Source organism: Tauraco erythrolophus, chromosome 1 (assembly GCF_009769465.1).
Source record: "Tauraco erythrolophus isolate bTauEry1 chromosome 1, bTauEry1.pri, whole genome shotgun sequence".
In the NCBI taxonomy this organism is placed as follows: domain Eukaryota; kingdom Metazoa; phylum Chordata; class Aves; order Musophagiformes; family Musophagidae; genus Tauraco; species Tauraco erythrolophus.
Window position 1 is genome coordinate 63,298,638 of NC_141465.1, and position 18,822 is coordinate 63,317,459.

Here is an 18,822-nt window from a genome sequence, read left to right on the forward strand (position 1 = left end):
ATGACAGAACCTAGATAATTTTACTTGTCAAGCATTTAATCAATTTTTAGTCCTGCATGGGCCTTTCATTTTCAAAGCTCATGGGAGAAATACGTGTCCTTCTCATGGGCATGCATTGAGCTTGCCCGCATGTCAGAGTTAACCTACAGGGAAACTGTCATCTTTATAAATACTTCACAACATTTTAAACACGGCATTCTGTCTGGGAGAAGGAGAGGAAGATAATAGCCCATTTGTTCTCCCTCTTCTTTCCTGAGGAGAAGTGGAATTCTGTATTTCAGATAACAGACTTCTCCCTAACAGACTGTAATGTCACATATTGAAAACATGGCCAGCAAACAACAACCATAAGCCCCTATTTGTTCATATGACAAATATTTCACTGAAAAATGGAGCAACACCAAAAAGCTAGAAAACAAATGGTCATTCTCAGCTCCGTCAGTGTTGCAGCTGGTATTCACGCAGGTTTAGACTAATCCATGAGACACTTCTTCAGAGCTTATCCTAGGTGTCAGTTAAGCAAGAAATCTGGCTCCCGATAACCAAAGAGTTTAAAATCGCCTTCAAACCGTGCGTAGAGGCGTCTTATGTCTCTCTTGCTAATTCCTGAAAAATACCGCTCTACTTTTGTTTTGTTGTACACTGTTATGCCTGGTGGAATTGTGGGGTATGATACCAGATGGTCTATGCCAGCTGCTTTCAAGATATATGGAGCATCGTCCTCCAGGGTTTCATGGTGTCCGATCACACTATACGTGATTTCACAAGGGGCGCAGAGTTCCACGTACGTTACCCAATGAATGATGTGGTCACCAAACTGAACGTCCAGCCATCGGTGATTGGGGTCACCCAGATAGCGCACAAAATCCTCGAACTGCAGCCCTTTGGTCTCTGTGCGATTCTTTCTATATTTACGAATGATGCCAGGAGCAATTTCATGCCGGTACCAAGGTTCAAACCGAGGATTGTGCACAAACTTGTCTTTAAATGCAGAAATGAGTCTTTCAAATGGATCTCTAACAATAAAAAACTTGAAGTATAAATTCAGTCTAAACAGAGAAAGGAAAAAAAATAAGAAATTAAATAATTAAGAAAAGCGTTTAGCAAAGTGTTTAAAGCATGCTTAGCAAAGACTTACAAAATGTACATAAACTCTGACCACAGACACAGCAACATGAATATTGCACCATTTGCACAGTCTATCAATATTATCAATAGAACTAGAAATACAATTTCTGTCTTTTTACTTACAGTTTTTGTATACAGTACAAAGTGGAAATAGTTCATCCTATTCACATTTTATTCAAACTGGAGGAGCTTAGTTTATCTCAATCCATATAAACAGGAGATGGAAGATGCTGAAAGCTCTGAGTCAAAGATATTTTTAATGCCATGTGATTAAGCTCAAGAAGCAAAATACACAAAGACATGGAAAAAGTGGCTTGGTGCCGCTAAATGCATTCAGAGGGTTGCATTTTTCACTGGCAGTTAGTGAGACAAATCACTGCTTAAGTAAAAAAAAATTCTGATATTTTATTTTATGATGTTTTGTCCTGCTTTCAATAATGGCTGAGAGTATTATTTTCATAAGACCACAGTTTTCAACAGAATTTCACATTTTGATGTGATACTTCTGAACCGTAACATTCTGCAGTCAGATACTATCTGTAGAAGGAGTAAATTGAAAACAAAGTTTATTTCAGTAAATAGCTGAGAAAGGAGATTGAGAGCCCAGTCTTCATGAAATAAATGGATGGACTCTTTCCAGCCTCAACAAGCACTTGGATGAGTCTTCAGGTTGTCCTGACTTACTCCTAACCAGGCAGGGCTAGAGGTCAGTGAAGTAGATCAACACATCCACACCATCCCTCTCTCTACACTTAAACTCGGATAATTTATTTCAGAATTCCCAACCAAATCCACGTTATGCATCACTAATGCAACTTCTGTGGTGGGCTGACTGCAACAACGCGAATCATAATGGCATTCAACTTCAAATACCCTAGCTACGGCTCATCCCCTCAGCGAACAGTTACTTTCTATGCAGGGCTGTTCACAGGGAGGGAGAAAGGATCCACATTCTCAAGAACATAGTGACAGTATTTTCTCTTGCACACTATCAACACAATCAAGTGACATCATTTCCACAGGCACAGCTGTCAGAAATGTATTTGTACTGCTGAATGTGACAGACCTTGGACCGAGCTCTACTGATAGCTGACACCACATGTGTAAGGGGCTGACTCTTCAGAATGGTTTAACTCACACAAAAACCATGCAAACACAACCTTACAAGTGTTTGCTGTCATCTTATGCCCTGTTCTCTCCATGCTGCTACCACTTACAGGGATTGTATACGGCATAGGCTCTAGTATATGGCATAGGCTCTAGTAAAGATGAGAGCAGACACAGCCAAAAAATCTATCCAAAGTAATTTAGAAGGTTCTACTGCAGAGAAGTATTTTTTCTGCTCTGAGAAGAATCAGAAGCACCCAAACAGGAAGAAAAAGTGGTTCAGCTGAATGGACAATACTCTCAGGCTAAGGAACACCAACATTTTAAACCTATCCAGGTCAATCCCAGTAAGTAAATCTGCCCACAATGGTAATCTTACATGTAGGCAGTAAGGTTTACTGTATAAAGCGTTAAGGTCCTTTCAACTATATCTTCCTTTCTAAAGGTGAACTATGTAACAACTAGGTATGAATTGAACTATAGAAACCCTATATCCACAGGGAATCACTTGGCTTACCTAACTATACCACCACCTACACCAGTGCTATCCTTCAAAGCCAGTAGGGAGGCAGTCACAGCAACAGCTGCGAGCATGACAAAACAGTGCCATCATATAAGTGGTGGAGCAGAAACCCTGTTGCCCTCAATTCCAGATGTAGACTCCAGCTGTACTCTTGATTGCCCATAACACCACTGCCTCCAAATCCCTCCCACCCACCCTGGGAAGCCACCTCTTACCGTTTTTTAATTTCAAAGTCACTGAAGGAGGACAAGCGTGGGAGGCCATTCTTCTCATGATCATGTACAATATTTTCCGGGATCTCTTCTATGGAAGAAAATGCTCCTAGACAAATCCAAAACACAGAACAAGTGAATCTTTCAAGGGGAAAAAAAAATGAGCACAAGCAAGTATGTGTGCCTTTGGCTGACAGCTTTTTTTCCCATCTTTCTCTCTTCTGTATTTTTAGCATTTATGGTTACTATGTTTAAAACTGTTCAATGATGAGAGATTCTGACTGCAAAGCTGAAAGCTGTTAAAATTCTTTAGGATACGTGACATCAAGGTCCAAGACCAAATGGCCTCAAAACCCTCAGAAAAGCACATTACACAAATTTCATCAACAATTATGTCTAAGCCTATAACTTCCCCCCCCCAGTGTCCCCATTCTCTTTCCCTCTGCCCACACATACAAATGGAGGAAGACTTTGAGGATTAACTCCAAAGAAGGAACCAGCTTTTTGGCTGAGTTTCTACCACCAACAAAAAATAAATGCCGTGGGCTGCTTTTGGAACTGCTTCAACACAAAAGCCGTCAAGATCCATGAAGTTGTTTTAATGACTATGCTGTGCTAAAACAAAAATTCCAATCATACAATACTACATAGATAAAAAAGCACTAAAATTAACAACAGAAAGCCTCTAGATATTAATTTCTGCAAGCACATAAGCTGACAAGAAAAATAATGTCACTAAATTCTGATGCATTTATTTTAAGATCCTGATCCTGGAAGTTTTTACGACCTTGAGAAATATTTCATGTGGGCCCCTTGGGCTTTAGAAGTCTTCACACAACGGCATCATTTCAGAATACCAACCTCCAACAAGAACAGGGAGATACAATCAAGCTCTTCAGGTGAAAGCTTCTACAGCATTCTCTGTTCCAGAACTGCAGTGAATATCCATACCACACAGCTGCTCAGTTTTCTAATGTTTCTTGGGATTTTTGTTGAGGGTTTTTTTTTTTGGCGGTGGTGTGTTTTATTAATTTCAGTTTTCTAATTATATATTTTGGTACTCTGGGTGATTTACATGTGGACAACAGATGTTAGATCAGCCAGCCTCAGAAACCAAAACCTTGCGTTCATCCAGAGCAGAGATTCAGTACAAACAGTAGCAGAATTAGGTCCCTCACAGTGCCACAGCTGTACTTCTCCATCCTGAACCTCAAATACCACTTAGGTATTTGGACGCAAACCATTCCCCCTCAAGTATCAGACCTGCCTGCTGAAACAACCCAAAGAGGAGAAAATTAGGTCAACTGCAGCGGTAGTCTTCATCAGACTGTCACTGTGCATGTCTGCTGGATTTTCAGCTCCCATCCATAGATCAATGTTGAAACTAATATTAAGGTTTTTAAAGACATGCTCCTCGCTGCAAAAGTTTTGCTAAAGGACACAGTTCCTTTGCCGGTTTGTGACTGTTTCCTTCTGGATGTGCAAACTAGATCACACACGGTACGGAAACCAGAAAAACACAAGTGCAGAGCTGGCTGTTCACAGGGTGCTTGTAACAAGCAAGCTGGGTTTACGATGCACAGGTTTTGCCCACATTTTGGTGAGCTACACCACCTGCAAAACCACACAAGGACCTCAACTGACCTGACTATATGTAGCAAATTCACAGCCCTGGTGCACCGACAGCCAAGAGGATCTCAGGTCAGAGAAATGTGTGCTAAGTTAGATATATTCAAGTTAAGTTTATGTGAGCAGGTAGCAGTACAACAGAAAACCCTGAGGCAATGAGTTATTTTTATTGGCAGAGCAGGCTACTAGAAAAGGATGGTAGGCTACATACAGACAGGCAGCGTTCACCTTGTAGATCATTATTCAAACTCACTAGTCCCTTTACTCCTCCTTTTATAGTCTTTTCTAACATACCTCTGCTGATCAAACCATCGCCTTAAGCACTTCAGGATCTTTTTAACTCCTGTGATGGCTCACTGACAGCACATACACAGCATTTCAGCAGTACAGATCAACAGCAGCTGCCAAGTCTTAACTAGCTTTCTTCATGGCTAAGAAACCCTAGTTAAATCTCAGTGGCTTCGAATCAGAAATTTTATATTATTGGTTCTTAAGGAATTGTGATACCTTATAATTTGTTTCAAATATTTGCCACCCCTTCAACGACAACAAATCTACCTACCGCATGCATATGGATACTCTTTCATGACTCAAACCACTTTTGAGCCAAGTAATAATATTTATTTTCACAGAAAGAATAGCTTTATTGTCTTTAAAAGAGATGTTTTGAAAGGACTAGAAGCAACTGTGAATAACAAAAGGCTGAAATTATCAGTGTACAGAAAAGCAGAAATAATCGGTTTTTGTGTTGTCCCAGTTGGACCAATTCTGTTCTTTCCTCCTCCTCAAAGAAACCCCCACACCCACAGCAGAGTAGATACCATTTAAAACGATCAAGACTTTTTTCCACTGAGTGTTGCCCACTTTTGGCGTCTGACAAAACAGGATCTTGTGCTTGTCACACACAAATATTCGGTCCAAGACGAATTTGGAAACTGCGGTGTGAGAGAGATTTCTCAATGCAGTGTCTCTGCAGGCATTCCTGAGAAGCTCAAGTCTTTCCATATGAACCAGGGGTTGGCGGATCAGATTTCCAGAAAAAGCTTTTCCAGTTGGCTTTATGAAATGAAGCAGGAAAGAAAAAAAAGTGCAAGAATTTAGTTTTCAGATCAAATTCTGAAGTATAAAAATCCCCAAACTGTGCATCCTAATGACTCCCAGACTCATGATGAAAACATTGCTATGTATTAACTAAAGGAGTATCACACAGTTTCCTTCCTCTGCTGCTGCTGTTCACACTAGTTCAACTCGAGTCATTACGTAGTAGTAGACAACAGTAAGAGCTTTTCTATACAGCAATGTAAGCCTGCTGCAGATCAGCAGGGTCTCATCTGTGTGGATACAACATGCCTTGACTAAATATTGGAACTCCCACAAATCTTCAACAGCCAGTAAGAAAGCTCCTGAGGGGTTGGGACAGGAATTTCAACAGAAATTAAGCTTTAATCTCTGAGAAGATAGGGTTTAGGGATGCTAACACATCTGGCTGGGAAAGAATAATTTAGGATAAAAGTTCTGTGTTATTTTCTAGCACCTGCAGGCATTCAGTGTTTCTATTTATCCAAGCTGCAACAAAAATAAGTGGACAAAAATTCACACAACGAGTATCAGTGCTTATTGTGGTAAATGAGAGAAGCAGGCAGGATCCTCTCTCCCCAAAAATAAATGAACTGTTTGATGTCTCATTTTTCTGAGACTAAGATAGGAATCATGACCACCTCTGCCTGACGATTAGTGAGCTTGTCTGATTAACAGGTGATGAGAAATTTTACATTTCTACTGACAAATCTTCCCCCTTCCACTAGTTGACTATCTCCAAGCTCAAATACAGACTAGAGGACATACTGATTGAAAGCAGCCCTGCAAAGAAGCACTTGGGGATACTGATCAATGAAAAATAGAGTATGTGCCGGCAATGTGCGCTCACAGCCCAGAAACCCAACCGTGTCCTGGGCTGCATCACAAGAAGCGTGGCCAGCAGGTCGAGGGAGCTGATTCTCCCCTTCTGCTCTGCTCCTGTGAGATCTCACCTGCAGTTCTGCATTCAGCTCTGGGGCACCCAACATAATAAGGACATGAAGCTGTTGGAGCGAGTCCAGAGGAGGCCACAAATATGGTCAGAGGGCTGGACTACCTCTCCTCTGAAGACAGGCTGAGAGAGTTGGGGTTTTTCAGCCTGGAGAAGAGAAGGCTCTGGGGAGACCTTACTGCGGCCTTTCAATGCTTACAGGGTGCTTATAAAAAAGACAGAGGGAGACTTTTTACCAGGGCCTGTAATGACAGAACGATGCATAATGGTTTTAAACTGAAAGAGGGCAAGATTTAGATTAGATATAAGGAAGAAATTATTTCCTATGAAGGTGGTGAGGCACTGGAACAGATTACCCAGAGAAGTTGTGGATACTCCATCCCTGGAAGTGTTCAAGGCCAGGCTGGATGAGGCTTTAAGCAGCCTGATATAGTGGAAGGTGTCCCTGTCTGTGGCAGGGGGGTTGAGCTACATGATCTTTAAAGGTCCCTTTCAACTCAAACCATTGTGTGATTCTATGATTTTAGGTACAGTGACTGAGCTACACATGAGAAGGAATAAATTTACTTTTTGTCCCAATCCTCCATAAGAAACGCAAGTCTCATTCTTTCTGTGTTTGTTACTCTTCTCCAATATCCTGTGGTCAGAACGTAATCTGAAAAGTCTGACAGATTGCTTATCTGTCAAAACAATTCCTTTTGCATGCAACTAGGATTAATATTATTTTTCTGTGTTTCATGCTGTCGGGAAGTCAAGAGTGAATGGTTTTACAACCAGAAACCTTATTACCCTCTTCCATACAAGGAAAGGAAGATACTAAAACTCACTACACAGATCTGCCAGCCTTCCACTGAACAAAGTGTTTCTCCCAAGTATTTTGAGGACAACATACGAAAACAAAAAACATCACGTTTATATAGAAACCTACCTTCAATACTGCATCACAAAAACACTCTAAACATAAGATGACTTATGTAAACGATGGGAAAAAATTTGCCTTAGCCCACTGTGCAACTAGTCTCAAATTTACATTTCCACAAGAGATTTTCAGAGTTTCCTTGTAAATTAGCAAGTACCACACTTGTTCTGCTTTATTGCTGAAAGCACAGAACTATGCATCTAAAGGATCACTGGGTATTGAATACTATTGTGTTCATGTCCTACTTTGGAAAAATGCTGAGATGTGAAGAACAAATAGCACAAAACATGAAAAAGAAATGGAGACTGATAAAAAGAATCTGAAAGGTTGGGTAGAGAACTAAGAGAATAGACAAGACACAGGCTTGCCCTCAAGACCCACGAACCTGATGGCTACAGCAAGGTAGAATACAAGTAATCCAAAATTGGGCCATTATATTAAAAAGGCTAGCAAAAATGACTGTCCTGACTTGATAAAGGAGTACTGTAATGATTTTCTCCTAGAAATGGAAACACATTAAGTTGAATCATTCAGATGAAACAAGACAGCAGGTTACCGTAACAAACTAGCTTTGTGAAGCTAAAATGAATTCTGCTGGCTCTATCTAAATAGAACAGTCTGAATAAATAATTCCTGTCTAGCAATTCCTTTTAACAACAGGAAGTCCTTACTTAATCTCTTATTTTCTCCCAGTCTTTAATATATGTAACCCTTATCTCAACAGTACGTACCTGGAATTCTTCAGGCCAGTGTTTTTCCTCTGGCACATGTACCTCCTCCACTTTTGTCACAGCTGTCAGTATCAATGGCTCTTGCTTGGCACCATAATCTAAGGAAGGAAGGGAGATAAGAGCATTACAGAAGGTGGAGGGAAGGCAACTATTTCTGCTAACTGAACATCGCTTTCTGCATTAGGCTTACAAAACATTAGGATTTGTTTCCAAATGAGAAGGTACTAGATAAGACGGAAGACGAGACTATGAATATTCTAAAGGAGGTACTCTGTGAGAATTTTGGATGCAACTTCAGTTGAGTTTTATCAAAGAAACATGTCCATTATCTTTCATTTTGTTCTTTTTTAAATAAACTGTGTAAAGACATAGAAACTATAAATCCAAATATCACTATTGGTAGACAATTGAGTGTAACTACATGGACTTGACAGTAGGAGATTTTTCTTTTCCAATAAACTTCCCAAAGCATGTCCAAACAAAAAAAATTAATCTACCAGGTTTCTCCCTCTCCTCATATTAGTAGATAGGTTTCTTCTGTTGTAAACTCTTAGACGTTACCAGAAGAAAAGCATCATTAAGGATCACCTTTTATTTCTTTGGTGTGCTAAGTAAACATCTCTAACTAGAAATAAATACAAGACTCCCTCTTTTATTACAGGACTCATGGCCTTCCTTAGAGACTCCCACAACGAAAGAACAAACTCAGCTGATACTCTTGTTCTCTTTTTAATGATTTTAGGGCAGCTAATAGTTTGAGATCAAATTAAAATATGTGTGGGAAGAACCCTTTGCATCTTTTGCAATTGGTATGCTACAGGAAAACTGAAAAATAACACAAGGCTGGAGCTTTACTTTACATGGCGAGGAAAGATCAAAAATAATTTAAAGCAGCTTTCCCTAACCGCAAAGCAAAAAGAACATGATTTCCCAAAAAAAAAATTATTTCCATCCACATTGGACTACTTTTCCCTTCATAAAGTTTCTTCTATGAATAAACTTTCTTCGTCTGCCTCCACAGTGGCTGTTTTATGGGTCAAGAAAATGTGTGTACTGCCTACGTCCTTTTCTTACAGGAGTACTCTGCCTACACTGGATTTCAACAAAGAGCACACGTGGTAAAGCAAATTAAAACTGAAATGAGGTAAGCATCCAAGCAATCAGCTACAGTAAATATTGTACACAGACTTAATTCACAGTATCCTTTTGTAAAATCAAAGTAATCTGACTCAGTGAAAGAGTAGTTAAACTATCTTTCATTATCACTAGGTGAAAGCATGCCTGCAGATGCTACTAGAGATGATGGACAGAAACTTGCTCCTTCTCAAAGTTCCTATTGCTCATGCACCCAAGACATCAGTAAAATGCTTAAACAAAAGAACGTTGATTCATTGAGCATCTGATGGTTTTGTTCTAGCTGCTAAGTAGACACATCCAAATAGGGAAAATTTCTGACAAGTCATATTTCACTGAGTCTCGAAGAGTTCCTCCAGGATTTGCCACCCTGTTTGGATTTTCTTCAAAATCCTATTGGTATATTCACATTACTTCCCATCATTAGTTCCAGTAGAAACACCGGTATCTCCAACACATACGGACACTTAATCACAGTCATGCCTTTGCAGGACTGGAGCCTAAGGAATTATACAATCTTCTGCTCAGAGAACTATTCAAAGTGGAAAGAAGATTCAGCATAGGCAAAAACAAAACAAAAAAAAAAGAGAGAGAAAAATTGGAAAGCCAAGATAATAAAAAGCAAGCAAATGCAAAGGGTGAACTCTAGTAATTTTTTTAAAACTACATTTTAATCCTCCTGACAGATTCTGGTGGAAAGAACCACTCAAAGAATTCCCGAGCTGGGAAACAAGAGTTGGCATAGAATGAAATACGGGAAGATTTAACTAGCCAACATAAGGCCAGCTTATTTGCAGGTGTACTAGAGCTCGAAAACAGCTGAGACCAAGGAAAGCTAAGTTAGCCTACAGTTGTCATCTGCAAGACTTGCTGAATAAATCTTCACACAGAGGTATGCTATTTTAAAAAGTACACCTAATATATTTATCCACTATGAAGTCGTTGAAACAAATGGCATTAGTGATGTGAGTGCTTCAAAAGTTACAAATTTTTTGCATATCTTAGGAAGATGCAGAAATACAGATCTCTTAGGACTGTAAGTCATGTCATCACCTTCACCCTAAACTCTCTATAGAGTGTATAGGCTCTGCAAATAGTAGCTACTTAGTACACAGAAAACTGTAACATGCCATGTGGTGTCATCAAATGGCTTAAATTCCTCATCAGCTTAATACCATCTGGGCTACTTAAGCTAAGCAAAAGCCTATAAGCTGTTAGTCAGTCAAAAAGCAAAGGATAAAACTGAATGCAAGAAGCAGGGCAGAGGCGGCTAGGCTAAGCGCATTGCAAATGAAATAAAACTTTCCACAAGTTTTACATAATACTGCAGCCACAGAACAAGCAGTCACAAGAGGACAGAAACTAGCATCATGTGAAATGAACTCTTTAATTCCTTGTGAATCAACTTTGGCTTTAAACAGGTAATTGTGCTCTGTTCTTTTGCACGACTTCTACTCCTAGAAGACCAAGATACTGAAACAGTGCATTTGAAAAAGAGGACCTCACAAAGCAGTACTGCCAAACATGATCCCCTCTATTCTTAACCATAAAAAAAAAAAAAAGACATGACATTGGTTTTGCAGACTTCTATCAAGAACAGCAGAAACTGAGCATCAGCACTGTCACTTCTAGAAATTTAGTTGTTCTATTCTCAGTCCTACTGAAGAAGTGGTAACACGCTGGTAACTATTTTGCACACAACGAGTATTTGTGTGGAGCACTATTCAATTTTCTGTTTAATATCAAACATTAAAGTTGAACTTACCATCTGGGTCTTTAAAAGTCAATGTGATAAACTTGCTAGCAACCATGAACATGAATATCACCCAAAAGCATGCAGCTAGCAGCAGCCACTGGTGGTGCATGTTGTCAGACACGAGCCATATAAAGTTGTTGCTTCCTGTTTGAAAGAGAAAAGATTGACACGTTAATTGTTTTTGTTCCAGTTTAGAAAAAGACTATCCATAACCAAAATGACGAAAATCTAACATGTACGTGTGCCATAAAACATAGCAGTAGATTTCCCTTCTTGCTTTTTGTCCTTTTGGCTGGGTTTTTAGCTGGTGTTATGGCTAAGGCAATGTAACCATCTGCTGCTACCAAAGGCAGGTTTCACTCCTCCTTCACTCACCCCCATGTACACGTTCCCAATCCTGTCCTTGTGTTGGCCATAGCACTGTTTGTCTGTCTGCCTGCTCAAGGGAGTCAGACCAGCAAAATCCCTAGTTTTTTCAAGTGTAGATTTTTTTCCCCATTTAGCAATGTGAGACAGCTTATTGCAGGAAAGGATGGGAGAATGAAAAAAGTTCCCCTCTCAGTGGTAGCCAGTCAGCAGACCATCCAAGCTGTAACATTAGCAGTATTCCTAGTTATCCCAAGTCAGCTCATGACATGTAACGTGAACTCTTCCCTTGCCCAGCCTACATGAATTACAGGCTGGAATCTACCAAGCCAGAACAGTAAACTTAACCTGACAAAACATTTAAATATATTAACATCTCTTTTTATCTTGTCACTTTTATTGCCAAACTGTCGACCACAGGTTCTGGAAGATTTTTTATTTCCATCACTCTAAGCACTACTCACATAAACAATAAAAAAGGGTTTCCTTGCAGCAGTGCCTACTACCTGGAGCTGCATCCCTGCAGGTAAGCCTTAAAGATAGGACTTCCCCAGAAGCGCACGAAGGGTTACCCAAACAATTGAGACCACAGATCTAATGCTCAGAGAAACCACAGGTGCTGACTGAATCCAAGCAGACTGAGGATGGGGATACTGCACAGTATTATAAACACATGGTGTCTGCCCTACCTCACACAGCTCTTAAGTTTGCTGGAGTGCTCTGAGCACTTCTTAGCTTGATTTCAGAAACTGTAATCCTAATAAGTTATTTTTCATGGTTAAAAGTTAAGATGCAATATAAGGAAACCAATTACAAAAAAGATGTAAGTCCCCAGCCATTAAGAGAAATGTATAATTTTAAGCTACATCTTTTGCTGAATTTCCAGTTTCTGATGGGCAACACACCCAGGGAAGCACTGGGGCTGACACCGAGTATCTGTGAAAGCCCCACTGCAAAATTTAAGCTCCCATAACTTTAAAAAAAAAAAACAACAAAAACATAACAGCAAACATCACTGCCTACCTACCAAAACCTAAGCCTCCTCAAGCTTGAATATTTATCTTGCAAAAATAAAGCACCATTGTCTCAGTTGTTGCTGGAGAGATAAGAAACTCGAGGGCCTGAACTCAGGTGCTGGAAAGTTCAAATGTAAGTGAACGCTTCCTTTTGAGGATACATACAACACAACTTCAGAACACTTAACCAAAGAGGATCTACAATAAAAATCTCAAACAATGAGAACCTCTCAACAATTCTGTGAGGTTTGTGCTCAGAGCCTCAGGAAGAATAAAAAACCAAAACCACCCACGTAACTAGCAATAGGATCAAATTCAGCCCTAAAGTAGCCACATGCAATTTCAATGAGAGTCACATCTGCGTGGTTTGTGATCACACTTTCTACACAGCCACTCGAGTGAGTTGCCAGGGAGTAAGAGAGATGCCCTCGTCCCCAGCTAAGATTTTAAAAACATGCTAGTTAACACTTCTAAGCAAACTGTGTATTAAGTGTTTCGGACATATATCAGTATTCTACCTTTTTCACTCCTACAAAGCTTAAATCATGGAAGCAAGCCTGGTTTTGACGTTATTTCAGTACGTCCACCTGTGACATCAGTACTACTGCTACAGGTGCAGATAGCTTTTCCAACTAGCTTTTGCCTTCCAGCAATGTTTCCAGGAGGGTTCTCACTGCAGCTGACAGAAGGGAAACGTCTTCAGGGTATGTTGAAAGCCTGTGCAGGCAGATAAGCAGTTCAAAACAGACTGGAGACCCTAAGGATGTATGTGAAATGGGTAAAAGGAGAAAAAGAATACCTCCAATTATAAAAAAAAAACAAAATTCATAATTTTTAGCTAGGATGGCAGTGTTCAGGCCTATTTTTATTTTCTCAGTGCAATCTTTTTCAGTTTGGCTTTTAAGAGGTACTTTTTTTCCTTCTTTTAGGATTTCATTTGTAAGAACACTCCTAAAAAACACTAAGTAAAAAGATGCATCAACTGTCTTTTGAAGAATTACATGTCCTGTGACCTCCATGAAGATGATGTTTGTCATCTCCCATTTTCTGCTGCAATTTCCTAACTGCCAACTGAGCATGCCATGTCCAAGACACATTATTCTTCAACACTGGAAACTCTTGGCCAGAAAAGACAAATAATATGGTGTGAATTGTAGAGCACTGGCCTCTTTCCAGCTAAGTAGTTCAAAAGTTATTCTCATCCTACCTTTGCACTAGTGCAAAACCTGCCCTAAGATTCATGCTGAAAACCACCAGGTCTCAAAGGTCCTCATTTTTCAATCTGTGGCAACATCCACCATCTCTCATTTAGAGCACTGAAATTTATCACCTTTGCTTGTGGACGTTACAATAATTTGGAAAATTTTCCAACTCTCACAGATGAGAAGTACAAAATAGATGTCAGGAGACAAAATGTGGCAATGACATTTTTACTTTTTGTGTAGCTCTGCTAAAACCATGAGAACCCTTCAACATTCAAATTACAATTGAACCTTTCTTCAAGGCAGCAGACTGACAGAAGCTTGCAGAGAACACTCTCCAGGAGGAAAGTATCTTTCTAATCATCAGCTGCTGGCCTTTCAGAGGCATAATGAATGGCTTGGGCCAGACCCTTCTGTCTAAACCACTGTATTTGTTTCACATAAAGAATGATAGAAAAGGCCTCCAACACTCTAGCTACTCCCAGCTAGTCTACCCGCTTTTATAATGGTGATGGCTGCACACCACTCAGTAAGGATTATTGATCTATATCCCCTTATGTAATTTATGTTGTCCTGGTTTTGACTGGGACAGAGTTAGTTTTTCTTTTCAGCAGTTAGAAGAGCTCTGTGTTTTGGATTTATGATGGGATTTGTTATGAGAACATCGATAGCGCAATGGTGGCGAGTTGATAGTTGGTGATAAATGATAGTTGGGGGTGAGACATCAAGGACTTTTCAATATCCCATGCTTTGCCAGTGTGCAGGAGCACAACAGGCTGGGGTGGAGGGCATGGCCAGGACAAAGAACCCACAGCTCTCCTTGTGGTTTGAACTCAGACTTAGGATCAAGGGTCAAACTGGCCAACGGAGTATTCCATACCATGCAGCGTCATGCCCAGTATATGGATGAGGGTTGACCGGGAAGTTGGTGGGACTCTTTTGGTCTTTCAGAGTTCTATCCTTCTCTCACTCTCTTTTCGGGCCTCTCGCTCATCCAGGATTGCAGTGTTGGGATTTATCTGTCTCAGGATCGCTTGCCAGATGGGACAGGTGTTGGTCACCACGTGGTGAGCAATTATATTGTGCATCACTTGTTTGTATATATAATTATCACTATAGATATATATATTTGTGTATTATTATTATTTTATCATTACTACTTTTAATTTTATATTATTATTATTATTAAATTGTTCTTATCTCAAACCCCCTTCCTTTAATTCTCTTCCCCATCCCCAGGGCTGAGGGAGGGTGAGCGAGTGGCTGCATGGCATTTAGATGCCAGCTGGGTTAAACCACGTCATATGTATGGATTTCTAAGAAGTTGTGTTAAATGACATGGGAAAATCAGTTTCCACATGCTCTGACCTGAAAAGCAGTTAGTGCACACAGGACCCTGCTGCCAGATCCTCTGCTCTAGGGACAGGAGAACGTTTCAGGCAAAGACACCTATGAGCAGTACATTACTTACCTCAAGGACTAGACTCAGAAACCAGAAAGGGGACAGAATTACAGTCACATCCATAACAACCACTGCTACTCCCCTTCCACACGTTAAAGCTGAGAGGAAAATATTAAGTAGTTTTGTGTACTCGCTTTTTTTATGCACACAGCAAATCTGCAACCACAGTCATTGATGTAAGAGTCTTCTCAGAGGATCTGTCATAACGTAATTACAATGGCTGGCACTGTTACGCACTTCTAGCATCCTAAAAACAAAACTACATCTATATCAGCAGCTTATTACACATCTCAAGAAGCAGGACCATTCAAAACTATGTACACAAGTAACTCAACCATTATGCTCACTTAAACGAATGATCAGTAACATTTTTAAAATAATGTGTTAATGTTGTTTCCCTTTCTCTAGCTTCTTAATATTTTTATCACTTTCACATAGGGTAATTGCACTTCCTGTTAGATCTCTCATCTTACTGCGTTTCTGTTGCCTCTCCTGTTACTTATTTTCTAGCGAATACATGTGCTAGCTTCTGGCTTTTCTCTTTAATAGTTCCCTTCAGCTTCCGAATGTGTCCTTTACTTCTTGCCTAAAATATTTTTTCTTTACAAGCAGAAAAAACAAGAAAGCTGTTGAAGGTTTAGTCTGTTTTCTCACAATGAAGTATGCAGGGATTTTTCAGGTTACTCCTTCTCCCTTGCAATTCCTACACTTTTTAGGAGCACAAGATTCCCAAACCCCTTCTCTCCACCCATTCCTCTGTCCCTCCCTGCACAGGCTACTTACCCTAAAGACAAATGGTCACATAACCCTCAGATCAGCCAGACGCCAGTTTTGTATGAGAAAAAATGGGATCACACACAGATATAAAGACTAACCAAAATCAGGACACAAGGCGTGGCAGGCTTGACCCATGGCCAGTAAGTACCCTGTTACCTGGAAAAAACACTCCTACTTTGGGGAAGGCTGCTGTTCCTCACGTGAATGATGGGACAAAGTGCAGAAGACTTGAACAACATTAAAACTCAGTACACGGCTCCTGCTCTGCAGCTTATGCTGCTTGGATAGGGCCTCCTTGGCAGAACAGTCCCCGCACGCATCGTGAATGACAGCGGCACGGCAGTAGTCTCAAACTACCAACTGCTTGCCCATTGGCACATGACTAATGATGTAATCTGAAATGCAACTGGTGATGAAGGCCAAGCAACAGCTAGCCGGGATACCTGCCTCCTTTGTGTTATCCTAAAGTTAAGAGATCTGGACAATTTATTACACTTTAAAAAAAAAAAAAAAGACGACTAAAAACCTATCACACACTCCTTTTCTGGTAAGTTCTGCGGCGCTGCTAAATGTTATAACGTACGTTGTAACAGGCGCTTCTGAAAGCTGGTGCTTTCCCCAGGCTTTCCTCCACCCCGACGGCACACACAGGCCTACCGTCTCCGCTCTTCCAGCTACCGCTGGAGAACAGAGTCCTCCCTGAGCACGCACAGTTCACCTGTCAGCGGGAAGAAAACCAACGACCAGAGCCGCAGCCCCTGCAGGAGCTGCGTAGCCCGCCCCAGCCCGGGGCAGGCGCAGCCCCACGGCCGCCGGGCAGGGGACCCCGCCGCCCCGGCCGGCGCCCCCGTGCGCTGCTCGACAGGCACCCGAGTCCCGCTCCACAGGGCACGGCACGCTCTTCCCAGCTGGGCAGGACAGCGGCGGCTCTTTCCTCAGCATCGGGGCTTCCTGGGGGCTCCATTCACCGCCCGAGGAGGGGGATAAAAGCAGAGGGGTCCTCGCCAGGAAGGCGGGACCGGCACGGGACCAGCCAAAACAAAGCTCGCCCACAGCCCACAAGCCGGGCTCTGGGCGCACGGACCCGGGCTGAACAGGTGTAAACTTTTCCCGCTCGGGAGGAGGCAGCCGGGCGGGCTTCTCCTCACCCGCCGCGGCAGGTGGAGACAACAGCCGCCCGCAGCGCCCGCGGGCTTCCTCCTCCCCCGGGCCGGAGGAGCCTCTACTCGGGGCTGCCGGTCGCCAGGCCTCCCCCCGCGGCCCTCCCCGGCCACGGCCCCGCCCTGGGGTACCGGGCCTCCATCGCAGCGCCCCCTCCCCGCCTTACCGGCCCTCCAGCGCGCTCCCCGCAGCCTCGGCCCCCCGCGGCGGGGCTCCGCTCCTGCCGGCGTCCCGCCTCACTCGGCAGCGAGGCCGGCCCGCTCAGGCGGCCCCGACTGCTGCTGCTGCATCCCCCCCCGCCCGGCTGCAGGCGGCGGCGGCAACGGCGGCGCCTTCCCGCCCCCGCTCAGCCCCTGCTGCCGCCGCCCGGCCCTGCCGCCGCCGCCGCCGCCTCCATTTCCTCCCGCCGCGGGCAGGCCTCGGCCTCGGCCGCGCCGCCAGCCCCGTCGCCGGGAAGGAGAGGAAGGTGAAGGCCGCCGCGCAGATGGCTCGACGCGGCTCCGAAGAGACGCAGCGCCGCGCCCCGCCGCCCGGAGGCGGGAAGCAGGGAGGGATGGAGGGCGGGCTGAGCTCCCTGCCTCTCCCCGCTCTCCCCGCCCCGCCCCGCCCCGCCTCGCCTCGCCCCGGCGGGAGCGGGGCGAGGAGAGGGGCGCTCCCGGTGCTCGGCGTCAGCCCCCAACCTCGTCTCCCAGCCCCGCCGCGAGCCCCGGCCCCCGGTGGCTTCCAGTTTTGGCAGGGTGGCTGGTGTTTCTTGGCGGGGCGCACCGCCAGTGGTCAGCTGGACTCACATGTATGCACGTGTATAGCTGTGTTTCTTTTTCTTTTCCTCTTAAAAATGTCTTTACTAGGTCTCCAACGCTTGTGTTTCAAAAAAAAAAAAAAAAAGGCGGAAAATGTGACTTTTGTGCGTGCACCTGCAGGGCTCAAATGCCCACAAATCTCATCAAAACCAGGTGCTGGTGATGGGTCTATTTTTAACAGCTATTTAAACAACTCCTTTTGGGGACGTATCGCAGCACGTGGCTGTAGGGTTGTATTAAGAGTGCTGAGGTGGTGGTTCCTAAACTCTGCAGAAATGAAGCTAAAATGGTGGAGCAGGGCCCTCTGGACAGTGCCTGAGGGAAGGGGTAACAGCAGAGTAAAGCCGCCCCATTTTAAAGCTCATTGAACACTGAGACGCTGGGGACGCGTCTTCCAGCATGAAATCAGGTGATGTTGCAAAGGGTGGGCTTTATCACCTAATCCCGAAAGATGTGATCCTGTTACCTGACCCAGCACAAAAACTGCCCATTAGCGTGTCCTCTTGTATGTGGTCAACAGAATTGATTCGCCCACTGGGAATGGGTAAAGTGAGTGGGGGGCTCAGGGAAATCCCAGACGAAGAATCAGAATAAACAGCATCCTACAGACAGTCATCTTCATCAGTCTAAACTAGTCATACAGGCATGCAGCATGCGAAGCCCTTGCTTCCAGCCTTCTTCTTCCATCTCTGCATCTTCATCCCAAGCATGTTCTGTCCTTGGAAAAACCCACACAAACAGGATAATTCTGAGCTCAGTGATGGAAGAGGTGGGGGTCCCAAAATCCACACGAGGAAGAAAACATGACTGAGAAATCTAAGCAGATTTTTAGGCTTTGAGGAATGATCCCTGAGTCCCAGGCCAGGTGGT

The 18,822-nt window shown here is 43.0% G+C and overlaps 1 protein-coding gene across 1 annotated transcript; it reads right to left on the reverse strand.

Moving 5' to 3' along the window:
- Positions 1-411: 411 nt before the first annotated feature.
- On the reverse strand, positions 412-16,933 carry CHST10 (carbohydrate sulfotransferase 10). The gene is made up of 7 exons (XM_086610042.1): positions 16,815-16,933; positions 16,710-16,783; positions 11,178-11,312; positions 8,279-8,376; positions 5,421-5,655; positions 2,974-3,079; positions 412-1,049 (listed from the first exon to the last, which is right to left on the reverse strand). The coding sequence occupies exons 1-7, from the start codon at positions 16,931-16,933 to the stop codon at positions 512-514; spliced, it is 1,305 nt and encodes a 434-aa protein (XP_086466168.1). The 3' UTR covers positions 412-511.
- Positions 16,934-18,822: the final 1,889 nt, after the last annotated feature.